General features: G+C 41.5%; 1 protein-coding gene across 5 annotated transcripts in view; it reads right to left on the reverse strand.

The window, feature by feature from the left end:
- Ccdc148 (coiled-coil domain containing 148) overlaps positions 1-13,494 on the reverse strand; it is a 273,207-nt gene that overhangs the window by 144,102 nt on the left and 115,611 nt on the right. For all 5 annotated transcript variants that reach the window (XM_037204800.1, XM_037204799.1, XM_037204798.1 and 2 more), the window contains 2 exons: positions 5,453-5,591; positions 1,435-1,641 (listed from right to left, as the gene is read on the reverse strand). In XM_037204800.1, coding sequence (XP_037060695.1) covers positions 1,435-1,641; positions 5,453-5,591 — 346 coding nt within the window. The remainder of the gene's footprint in view (positions 1-1,434; positions 1,642-5,452; positions 5,592-13,494) is intronic.

Here is a 13,494-nt window from a genome sequence, read left to right on the forward strand (position 1 = left end):
TTCCCAGAACCCCATTTTTTTTTCTCCAATATTTTCCCCTAAAATTCTTTGGGAGCTGATGCTTCTCTGGTTTCTTGTCTGGGGGGTACCAGCTGTCATTTGAGACCCCGGGAGCTGTTCTGATTCAGCGCTGATAGGATTGGAGTCACATTACCCCTATTTCTGTAAATATGTTTTGAACAGGATTGTTGTTCTTGAAAATGTGTGCCTATGTCAATCACCTTTTAGTTTTGTAAACACAGGATATACTTGGCTTGATATTCAGCCAAGCTAGCAAAATAATAAGTGTTGGTTTTGGTTTAAAGATGTTTTGATATACAGCTTGGGATTAAAAAAATAACCATATTTAACATACTTGTTTTTGCCAGAGATTAATGTTGAAGGATTCGGAAAAACTTGTTTGTTAGTATGGGAGAAAATGCTTGTTTTTGATATATAAATAAAGATGGCTAGAGAGCTACTCAGGGCCAGCCACCTGTGTGAAACTAAGTCATCTGGTGGTTGGACAGTTCATTTCTTCATCCAGATGCCCCTTCCCAGTCTCAGGACCTGAACCCAGGCTGAAGCCAGACTGCAGCATCCAACAGGTTTGATTTTTTTTTTTTCTAATAAGAGAATAAAATTTCTTGTTGTGCCCTCCTCTATTGCTTAGCAGTAAACCAAGCTGACTACATCTTGCTGCACAGGAACACAATTTGTTTAATGGCCCTGTGACTACAGAGGAATGTGCAGATTCTCCAGCAGAGCAGCAACCAGTGCCTTCAGTTCTCATACAGAGACAGCATCTGTGTATTCGCCTGGGTGCAGCAGACACTCACAGCCATCCTTCCAACCACAAGCTCTCCCGCCTGCCGAAGCCCCCTCAGTGGCTCAGAGGAGGAACAAAGCCCCATCTACACCCTCACCCCTTGCTGAGGGCCACACATGGCGGCCAAGCTTGCCCCCACGTGTTCCCCACGAGTCTTCTTGGCCTTTTCAGCCCTTCCGTGTGCATGGAGTCTGGCTCAGTGTCAGACAGTCCCATCTAGTCACACCTGGCAGCACCTGTGTCAGGTGTTCGATGTCGCCATCAAAATTCCACCACTAACACCCTGTTACGGTAACCTTAGGTTGAGCTTTAGGAAACTGCTAGTTGCTGGCCATTTTTTCTTTACCAAATAAAGTGCGATATCTTATGGTTTAAACCAACAGTTTTCATCAAAATGACCTTTCCAGAGAAAGTGAACTTCAGGTAGAATTTGAACAGAAGTAGACTTTTTGGTTTGTTGTTTTGGATTTGGTTTTTGGTTTTCCAGACAGTGTTTCTCTGGGTAGTCCTGGCTGTCCTAGAAGTTACTCGATAGATCAGGCTGGCCTCCCAAGTGCTGGGAGGAAAGGCATTGGTAGAGTCTTAGTGTACACCCTGGTAACAAAGCACCGATTGCAGGACCTTACCTTGGCTTTCAGATCAGCACACAGTTCCTGCTGCCTCTTCCTGTCCTTGGCCAGCATGCTCTCCACTTCATGGGCTGCACAGGCCTCAAGGAGGGTCAACATGGCTTTCTGTATAAAGTCTTTCCTACTCTTTTCCCAATTGTCTATCAGGATTCTTCTCTGCTCTCCAGCAAAGTGATACTGGTCAGAGTATTTCTCATGTTCTACCTACAAGGTAACAGACGGCAGTTAGTTCTTATTCTGAAATGGGCCTGGATTTTATGTCACTGTTATGAAATGGATAAACTTCACTATAATCAATGATTTTGAACAATAGTGACAAACATCCTCACCGTAACCAGGAGTAAGACACAAGCTCGAGTCTTCAGAGACTGTGCCTAACTGGCAACTGATAACGCCACTTGATTTCTAAGTCCTCCGTTTCCTTGGTAGGATGGAAACAGACCAGGTGGCCCCTAAGATGACTCTAAATTCTAAATGGCAATGTTTCAACAGAGAGCAATCTGTCTCCCATATGCAATTTTAAATGTTCCACTTTTAAATCAATGTTGGTATGTTAAACAATTACATTATATTTCAGTTAAACGGCATACTTCGATAAAATATTTTTTTAGTGCCACAATAATCTTAGAAAGTCACAGTTTTGCCTTTAATCACTAGAATGCTCAAATGCTTAAAAGTGATTCTGGTGATGACACCTGTCCTGCCTCCCCCAACGCCCCAGGAGGGACATGGGTTCTCACACCAGCAGCAGTCTCTTCCTCCAATGGTGAACAGGAACCTTGGGAAGCATAGAGTCCCGGGGGATCGCAGAGACGGGGAGTCTGGCATGTCTAAAATCCCTACAGGAGATTCTGAAAATGAGTCACTGCTAGAAGTGAGTTTTTGCTTTTCTGGTGTGGCCCACACCTCTAAATCTGATAAATTACTTGATCCTTAAGTTGCCAGGCATTAGGGGGGAAAAGCAAGATAAGATATGCCCACATAAAGCAATGCTTTAGGAGGAATTAATTAGGAGCATGATAAAGCAGGCCATGGTCTCACTTTAACCAGATATAAAACACATTCTGTAAACTTCTTAGTTTTGTTCTATAAAGCTAAAAATATACTTAACATTTGTCAAGTATCAAGGAAAGGAAACATACACCATGCAGAAATATATGGTAATCAATCCAATGTAGAAAGTAAATGTGAAAATCTTTATCACATCAATAGTAATAAAATATAAAAAATCTACAGTTACACTTGATGCAAAGGCAAATAGAACTAATAGGGAATAAAAAGAAACCTCTAATTTGATTAATTAAGAACTTTTTGAAGATCTCTAATGAGTTACTTAAAGATCAGAATTAAATATTTACTACATGGGGACCCGACCCAGCACCATTAACACTGATTGAGGGAAGGAGACCCATACGCCTGCCCCCGGGCAGCCTGCCCAGGGTGGCGAGGAGAAAACACCTACTGGGCTGGCCCTGCCACAGTCCAGCACTATTATAGTGAGCAAATATATGGTGGGGTATGGGAGAGAGAGAGAGAGAAACAGAATAGTTCATGTCCTGTGGGGAAAGGTAGATCTGAAGAGGTGAAGGAGGTGAGGAGCAGGCTAAGGTGGATAGCTTCCTTGCCACCCAGGGCCATGGTGATGTCTGGGCCTAGGCTCCTGCCAAGGCCCATGTCTGGGTCTGTGGCCCTGCCACAGCTCCAGGCTGTGTGGATGTCCGTGACTCCCAATAATGCCGAAGGCCAAGGGGATAGGACTGCGCAGAGCTGGTCCTGCCCCTCACAGGCTGCAGCACTTGGGAGAGCAGGTTCTACACCTTGCCTGAGCAGTACAATAGAGCTGACCCTGTTTGAAGGGGCCACAGATGAGGTGGCCCTGAGGGCATGAGAGTGAGAGAGCTAGTCCTGCCCCCTTTGTCTGCCATGCGGTGGCGTGCATAAGGGAAAGATGTCCTCCTCTTCCCCGCTTGCCACTTGCAACAACTGGGGAAGCTGACCTGGCCCTCACCAGCTGCAGCACTCCAAGAGCAGGGCCTACACCTTACTTGGGCAGCACAGGAGAGCTGACCCTGTTGGCAGAGGGTGGGGTGAGCCAGCCCCAAGAATGGCCCCTGCACCTCACCTGGGTGACACAGTAGAGCAGGCCGGGTGGCGTGGGTATGGGAAAGCCAACCTTGAGAGCATGAAAGCAGGAGAACTGGCCCCACCCTTTGCTCCTTGCTGCATGGGGTGAACTAGCCAGGGCAGTACCAAAGAGCTCACCGTGGTAGTGAGGATGTGGGAGAGCTGATGGGCTGACCACCTCAGCTACCACCTAGACCCAGAACCAGGCCTATGAGTTGGCCTATCCCAACCTCCACCCCATCTATGATCTGTGGGAGCACACGAAGGGGCTGGTCTTGCAGATCCAAAGCTGTAAGATCTCCACAACACGGAACAACAGGATATCCAAGAGGAGTCCCAGTGAGGGCCCAGTATTGATAGTGTAGCCAAAACCAGAGGCCTCAAACCAGATCAATGACTCTTTGCAATGAACATTTGCAAGTAAAGCTATATGGACTAAAGGGTATAGTGTGTGACTTACTATGTCACACTACAGCTTCCACAGGGAGATTTTTCTTTTTCTTTTCTCTTAAATTGTATTTTATTTTATTGGGGAGGGGGAGACTGCAAGGGCAGAGGGGTGATAGAAGGGACGGAGAGATGAATGGGATCGAGATGCAAAGAATAAAAAGGGTTTTTTTTAATCTCTAAAAATTAAATAAATAAAAATAGATATTTACAACATGGGTGTGGAGAGTGGGATGGAGAAGGATAAGGATGGGAGGTGATAGCCAGACTAGCTGTGTGGTCTTTACTTCCGTTTCTTCACAAGGCATTAATGATGACAGTGGCACTTCATCCATAGTCTCGTGTACTAAAGGACTTGCACAGGACTGACAGAAAGTAATTGCCAAATGAATGTGAGTGTATACAATTCACGTCTTAATTTGAAACAGTTGCAAAAGTAAAGCATGTGATATTTCATAGCACAGCCCATTTAAAAGTTAAATCTGCACATGTGTGTTATAAGGTAAGTTATATTGAATTAATTGGGGACATGGTAACTTCTAGGTTCTTGCCGTTGTAGTCATGCCCACTACAGAATGAAATAATAATGTTCCAATTCCTTCTCAGGTAACCTGCAGGTGTGTGTTTGGTCCCCGAAGTGGCGTTTGTGTTTGGGACCACGTGGGAATCAGGCAGAGCTGTGGTGATGGAGACTAGGAATGTTTCCCAGGTAAAGCTGGTTTTCCCAGGCCTAGGACTGATGTGGGGCAGGCTCTGTGGGTAGAAGATGGCCATTCCAGTTTCAGGCAAGGGTCAGAGAGGGCAGAATCTCCCTAGTGAGCAGGTGCGTGATGGTGTGAACTCCAGGGGTGAAACGGCTGTCCGGAGCTGGGAAACCATGGCGAAGGTGTCCCGGCAGGTGAGCACAATGGACTGGCCCTGGTCTTCTCCCAGCCTTTACAGACAGGTTTGCACCCTGTAACAGTATCTCCTAAAGTGGGGGGATAAAGAATTCTCAGAGCACTAGTGTCTTACTTAGAGTTTTTCATTGCTGTGAAGAGACACCATGACTATAGCAACTCTTATAAAGAAAACATTGAATTGGGGGTGGCTCACTTAAAGTGTCAGAGGTTCAGTCCATTATGATCATGAAGGAGAACATGGCAGCATGCAGGCAGACGTGGTGCTGGAGCTGGGAGTGCTATGTCTTTTAGGCAACAGGAAGTCGATTAACTGTCACACTGAGGGGAGCTTAAGAAAAAGAGACCTCAAAGCCCTCCCCCGTGGGGACACACTTCCTCCAACAAGGCCACACCTCCTAATAGTAGCACTCCTTTGGGGGGCCATTTTCCTTCAAACCACCACTATTTAACAGACATGTATTTGTCTTACTAATTGTGGACCACTAAACACTGCAACTCACAGGCATATAGGCTATACATACTCATTATCAGGATGCACTCACCAAATGATGCCTAGGTTTGTGAGGAAAATATCTTTGTAACATGTCCAAGTAAAGAGTCCTTCTGCCAAGGAGATTTCCAGGGTACTGCTCTAAGACAGCCTGGTAAATCCTCTGCTCTTCTTCACTTAGTTGAAAGTTTCTGGAAGCAATAAAAACGTCACAACACAGAGGTAAACAACCATGGAGTTTAAGGGACTTCTAACTGTTCAAGCTATTAGCAAGTGACGATAATCACAGATGAAGCTTTCTTTGAAGACAAGGTCTCACTATGTTGTTCAGGCTGATCTCAAAAGAACCCCAGCTTCACCACCCTGGGGTGAAGGACCATGGGAATGCACCAACATGCTCAGCTGAGGCATTTTTCCTTAGTGTTAACCACTGAGAGCTTTCCAGAGAAGTACTAAGCCCACATACAGTGCATTTTTTCAGTCTTTGGTTTGATACTTCCAGAGTTCCAGCATAACTTGAAGATGTTGGTGAGACACAATATTCTCTTAATATTTGTTCTATTTTGCCTTTAGCAATATTTTAAAAACCGTCACCAGTGAATGAAATAGATAAACACTGGAAAATAGTTATTAGGGATAAAGATTAAAAAGAAATTTTTCTTATTCAACCAAGTTTCCATTTCTATGCTGGAGAAAAACCCAAATGTAAACAGATGAACATTTTGCATCAAGGAAAATAAAGACATATTGAGAGTGGCATTTATTTGAGGTTTGAGCTCCAAGGCAAGTCAAATAATCTTTTACTTTATTCTCTTTACTTCATGTTTTGTGGATAATACTACAGATTGGTAGTGAAAAGAAAAAGAATGGTGCTACATTTCTGATGACTAAATAAATAACTTTGGTTTTTATTGAGTTTTCATTACATTTATTTTGTGTGTGTATTCATGAGCATGCAGGAAGTTGTAGGACATCTTACAGGAGTCAGTTCTTTCCTTCTACCATTGGGGCTTCAGGGGTTGAAATCAAAATCATGCGGCTTGGTGCAAGGACCTTTATAAAGAAATCACTTGTAAACAAGATCCTGCAAGTTGCCTAGTCATGTGTCCACTCTGTTCCAGCACACCTGGTCCCTTCCCAGCACTTCTAAGCACTGGTTTAATCCACAGTCTGCAGAAAGTATTAGCAAAGTCCTGTGCAAAGTGAAAAGTTGCTTTGTCAGTTTGAACTCCAAACTGAATTAATGCCTCTTTATATCCTGATTTTATTTGCATGTTATTATTACTCCTGTTAAGTAAATTAGAATAATCAAATACAGATGCAATCAGAGGAAGTATTAATAGTAACAAAGATTTCTTCGATCCAGATAGATTGCCATTGTTTATTTCTACTGTATCAATGATCTTACAACTTAAGTTAGGCAATTCAATTTTTTCAGATGTCTTTCTGCTTCTGAAAAATATTTGACATTTTAAGACAATAAGACACCGTTTAAGTGACTGGAACTAATAGGAATTCCACTATCTTCATACAAGGTTAGCTAGTTCTTTGAATACACTGATAAGGAGCATGAGAAAAAAATTTTCAAAAGAGAAAATTCTCTATACCTACTACATAAAGGGAAGAAAGAGAGGGTGGGAGGTGATCCCCCAAAAGGGAACTGTTCAGTGTGTCATAATAACCTAATGCAGGAGAAATAGTAAAATGAATTCATTCATGAATACACTGAGTGTTTTAGTTCCACTGGATTGGTTCTGCATGTGCAGACACCCAAAGACTTCTGCAAATAAAACATCTCAAGTAGGAAAATTAACCCAGGAGAAAAGCTTTTCTGAGTGCACTTGGCATTTAAAATGCCCTTGGGTTGTCAAGGACAATGCCTCAGGTCCCCTCTCAAGGACCATTTTCATTCATGGTAATGTGGATGCACTTTAGCAGCAGCTAGCAGGAGAAATTCTTCAGTATTATCCCACAAGCAATAGAAGAACAGAACTAAAGTCCACAACCTTGTTAATGTTTTAAACTATTTCTAAAGTCAAAGGGCCTTGAACACAGTTGAATTTCCATCTGGTTCATATGTATGTGGGGTATTCTCCAGAGGGGAAAGGGACAGAATTTTTATCTAGTAAGTTTCTGTCCTTTTAAACTATTACTCATCTATACAATAGTGGCTGTTTCTTAGGAGGCAGGGATCGCCATCACCAAGATGCCATAAGTCTTGGCTGGTGACATCTAGAGACCCTTCTCTTCTGTGGAAAATGTTCCTGGGCCACACCGGAAGCACCTCACTCTGAGACTCCAATCCCATACTGTTTCCAAGGTCAACCACAAACAGCAGTTGAAAGATAGACATAGGTCAAGGTTAGCCCAGTCATTTCCCTCCAAGGGGGCCAGTTCTGGCAGCAGTCTAGCTCAACTGACATCACAGTCAGCCTCCACCAACATGCCCTCCTGCCTAGGCATTCTGACCTCCTCTACCCTGGCCTCCCTCACAAGCCTTCTTAGAGCATCCTCTAATAGTGCCATTGTTCTGGGGACCCATCTTGGATTTGTTTCTGTAGAACTCAGTCTAACATAATCTACAAGGAACATTACCTATAATTTTCAAAACCAGCTTGAATGGTTTGATAAATGGAGAAGTCATTTTAAACTAATTACTCTGATGGTTTCTCCCACTGAATAGTGGTGCAAGATTGTAGCTGTCCACAATGTGTGAACAGCTAACATTTACCGAAATGCTTTTCAAATACAAGCACACATTAAGCAGCACACACTGTTACAAATAAACACAACAGCAGCAGAAGAATTTGTGGCATTTGGTTCACTTTTATAAATTGCATGAATATATTAATTAGTTGCTATTTTAATGACATTAAAAACCACTTAAATGTATGAGATGACTATAAAACATTTAAACCAGATATTTCAAATGAAGTAAGCCCCGTACAGCAATGACATCCACTTGACCTTCCAGCTGGTTTGAGAAACTTCACGTCTCCACTGTCTTTCTCTAGTTACTGAAATTACACAAGTTGTAAATCATTTTTCTAGTACATGAAAAGTAAAATTTAAAAAAAACATGCTGAAAGGAAACAGCATGTTAAATATCATAATATTATCATTTCTAGAATAGTTATAGCAGTTTCCAGAGAAGCAAACCTAAATCTTAAGGCAAACACTCACACGGGCAGTGGTAACAGCATGACCACCCAAATCAGTAGACTGCTGTTAGGGAGGAAAGGGAGAAGATTCACCACTGCATACAGACCTACACATGCATGTGCACACACACATATATGCAAATGTGTACACATACACAGAGAGAGAGAGAGACAGAGAGAGAGACAGAGATGGAGCTGACACAGTAAAATCCAAAAGGAGTGAGTGTTATAGCAGAGTTTCCTCAGAGTAACAAAGCAGCCGTTTCTAGAAACATGGCCTTTTAGCCTCTAAAATAAAACAATATTCGACATATAGGTGTTTCTAAACTAAAACTTGAATATTTATCTCTCCTAATCAAACCTTTATTTTTTTTCTTATTACAAAACAGGTGTGTAAAATAACAAAGACAGTGTTAGCTTTTACCTTACAAAGTCCTTGTTCAAGTTAGCCAATTCCCTGTTGATTATGGCAACAAAACACATTAGGTTACATGGTTAATAAAAAAATCCTTATCTAGAAAAAGTTTATCTAGATTAAAGTTTTCTAAAGAAAACACTAAAAGTATCCTAAACTTTTGCAATTAAAAATATCTCAGATAGGTGCACAAGAGATGGATGACTCAGAAGTTAAGAGTACTGCAGAAGACCCAGGTTCAATTCCTAGCACCCACGTGGCAGCTCACAACCATTTTTAACTCCAAGCCAAGAGGATCTGATGCCCTCTTGATGCCTCTGTGGGCACCAGGCAAGAATGTGGTGCACAGATATAAGTGCAGGCAAAACACCCATGCATGTAAGAATAAATTAATTAATTAAAAAATACCTCAAATAAAAAAATAGTTCATCAGTATTCACCATTTCTATTTTACTGGTCTATCCAAATTTTACAATTAAAAGTGCTTTGCAACTTTTATTTTCCTTAGAGCACACCCAGCTGTCTCAGTTTGCACATTTACCAAGCACTTCTAACCTAACATGATTTCAGTGTGCAGAGTGAGACATGTGACACTCAGTCCCCACTCCCTCTCCTCCACCCCCAAATACTGAGGTCCACAGATAGCATTTGATCACTTGATTATGATTCTCTAAAAGGTGAGGCAAAACAGGTTATTCACAAAACAAAAAGAACTAAGCTGGGAAAATTCAGTTTGATCCTGGCTGAATTCTATTAAATTTCATGTGCTTGAGTCATTCCAAAAAGCCTATTTTGACCCACTATTGACTAGACTTCTACTTCTCATCATATCTGAAGGCTTCAGATACTGACGACACCTTGACTCAGTACCAGGCATGAAGCCACCACACACATGGAGTCACTAAAGAGACAACATCCCTGCAACCCACAGAAACTGATAGGCACTCCCAACCCATTATACTCAGTGCAGGCAATAAACCCATCCCAACTGAGAGAAAGGGATGTCCCAGATGGTGACAAAATCCCACATATGCTGCAAGCTTGGACACTGAGACATCTGCAGACATTACCAGCATTGATGAGAGCTGAGGAAGTTACATAGACACTATACTAAAGTGACCAACTAAAACCAAAGCCAATGCAAAGGCGGACTGTCCAATCAACTCCCCAGGAAACACCATCAGGAGAAAGACTTACCACCAAAGTCACTCTGTACCATCGGTAGAAGCAGCTGGTCAGATGCACAGCTGTTAATGTGGGGACACAGAAATATGAACTAACAAAGTGGCACACAGGAGATCTCAAAAGAACACAATGACTCACTAGCAACAGATAAGAAAGAACTGCCAGAAAAGGATTCCAAAATACAGACAATTCAACAAACTACAAAAGTAAGGTATAATGTGAATGTGACACTCAGCAAAGAGGTAGCCTAAGAAAGAACCAGTCAGGAAGGAAAATGCCACAATGAAATCTACACTTCGTATGCTAGTTACAAAAATAAATAAAAAAGAGCAACCGTGTGAGATAATATATTTGTTAATAAGCTGTATTAAAGTACTCCACAATGTATATGTACTTCAAAACAATATGCAATACACAATATAAATTCAATTTCTATCAATGTTTAATTCAAATAATACAAAAAGAATCAGTTAGAAATCTTGGAGCTAAAGACTCAATAAATACAATCAAAATATAGTTGATATCCTCAGCAGCAGAAGTTGCCAAGCAGAAGAAAGTGTTTCTGAGTTTAAAAGACTGACATTTTGAAATAATCCAGACACATCTTTAAGAAGAAAAGCAATGCAAATTACAAAGAATGAAAAGGACCTTTGAGATGTGTGTGAGGCCATTAAGTGAGCAAACCTTTGCATTGTGGGTATTTGAGAAGAAGAGAGAGAAAGGCACAGAGGATCTCCTGAGGTCCCCACTAGCTTTGACCAAGAGGCACACTGTCTGAGCACACATTCTGGACAGACTGTCAGAAGTACAAGGCAGGGCTGGAGAGACGACTTGCTCAGTGAAGTGGCTGCTGAACAAGCATGGCAATCTGAATTTGACTCCAGCACCACATGAAAAGCCAGGCATGAGGACACTCACTTCTAATCCCAGCACTGGATGGAGGCAGGTGGTGACAGGAGGATTCTGGGAGTTCAGTGGTCAACCAGTCTGGTTTAATTGTAAGCTCAACACCATCAAGTCTGTCTCAAAAGAAGTGGACGGTGTTCCTAAGGATGACATTGAGGTCATCATTTAGCTTCCACACAAATGTGTAGACACATGCATGCATGTACGCACATATGCACATGCATTCTTTAAGTACATACTGAAGAGAGGATTCTAAAAACAGTAAGGAAAATATGAAAAGTCTTAAGAGAACTTCATTAAACTAAGAGGAAGCTTCTCCTCAGAAACTTTACAAGCCAAGGGAGCTGCATGAGTATTCAATGCCCTGGTCAAAAAGCAGTCAATTCAGCATGCTGTACACAGCAAAGCTAATTTCAGAAATACAAGAGAAATGTAGTGTTTCAGAAACAAACACCAAGGAGAGTCATCACTGACAGGCTGGCCTTACAAGGCGCACCAAAAGTTATCCTAGGCAGATGTGAAGGATGTTCACACTTATGGTGATCCTACATAGACATGAAGGATGTTTGCTACCATCCTGAAAGCATGGAATGTTGAATACTCAATAATCGAGGAGGTACACAAGAGAAAAAGAGAAGAAAGTCAAACTCTACCGACTCTGAAAAGAGATGCACACATCAACAAGAGAGAAAGGAAGAAATTTTCAAAACAACCTGAGAAAAAAATATTAAAATCACATGACAATGGATTTATCAAAAATAAAAATAACCTTGAATGTAAATAAATTAAAATACCCTATTCAAAAACATAGATTGGGGATGGGGAGATGACCTGAGTTCATATCCCTAACACCCATGTAAAACACCAGGCATGATAGTGCACTGTGGAAGTAGAGACAAGTGTGTTCTTAGCTTCCTGGCCAGCCAGACTAGCCAATTTAGTGAGCACCAGGTTCAGTGAAAGACACTGTCTCAAAAAAATAATGTGGGGACTGGAGAGATGGCTCAGTGGTTCAGAGCACTGGCTGCTCTTCCAGAAGATACTGAGTTCAATTCCCAGCACCCACATGGCAGCTCACAACTGTCTATAACTCCAGTTCCAGGGGATCTGACACCCTCACACAGACAAATGTGTACATAAAATAGAAAAATAAATAAAATATTTAAAAATAATGATAATAATGTGGAGAGTAATGAGAAAGATACTGAATGTCAACCTCTGGCCTACACACACACACACACACACACACACACACACACACACACACACCAGCTTGCACACATGAACATGTATACTCATGTGATAAACACACCTGCAAATATTTTTTTTAAAACCATCATAGACTGGCTACATGGGAAAAATAAACAAGACCCAGTTACTTGCTATATGGAACTCAGTTTGCCAGTAAAGATACATAGAAATTGAATGTAAAAGAACAGGAAAGGTATCATGCAAATAGAAGCCCAAAGTAACAGATAAAATAAATACTTTGAGTTAAATATTTTGGGAAAAATACTGTCACAATTTAGTGATAAAGGAACAAAGGAAATACCAATTGTAACTATATTGACATCTAATGCTGGAACATCCAGTTATAATGAAACAAACATAATTAGATTAAAAATTAGAAAGATTTCAAATAAATAACCCAATGATCCAACTCAAGGAACAAGAAATTCAAAATCAAGCCAAATCCAAAAATAGTAAAAAGAAAAACATTACAAAGGTCAGGACAGAAAAAAAACAAAGAAAAGAAGCTAAGACAAAATGAAACTACAAAAGATTAAGGAAGATAAGCAAAATTAACAATTTTCTTTATAGGAAAAAGAGAGGATTCCAACAAAGCAAATCAAACATATAAAAAGTAATAGCCAATACCAAAGAAATACAAAAAACTAATAGAAGACTATGTACAAATAAACTGGAAATCTAGGAGTAATAGTTAAATGTCTGGATATGCATATGTGTAAACCTTTTGCCCTAGGTTACTTCTCTGTGACTGTAATAAACACCATGACCAAAAGCAACTTGGGAAGGACAAGGTTAATTTGGCTAACACTTCCAGGCCACAGTCTTTCAATGAGGAAAGTGAGGATCCAAGCATGGGCAGAAGCAGCAACCATGGAGGAAAGCTGCGTATTGGCTCACTCCCTCGGCTTGCTCAGCTTGCTTCCTCAAAGCTGAGGCCCACCTACCTGCCTAGGGATGACCCCCTCACAGTGGGCTGGACCCTCCTACATCAATTAGCCACTAAGAAAGTGACTCACAGACACAGCCAGAGGGCAAGGGGATTGAGGCAATCCTTGAGCTGAGTGAGGTTCCCTCTTCTGAGGTGACTCTGAGGTGATCAAGTTGACAGCTGAAGCTCAGTACTACACCTACCGAAACTGAACACCGAAATTCTGTCATTTTCAGGAGAATACTGAT

This window comes from Peromyscus leucopus, chromosome 4, assembly GCF_004664715.2.
Source record: "Peromyscus leucopus breed LL Stock chromosome 4, UCI_PerLeu_2.1, whole genome shotgun sequence".
NCBI lineage: Eukaryota > Metazoa > Chordata > Mammalia > Rodentia > Cricetidae > Peromyscus > Peromyscus leucopus.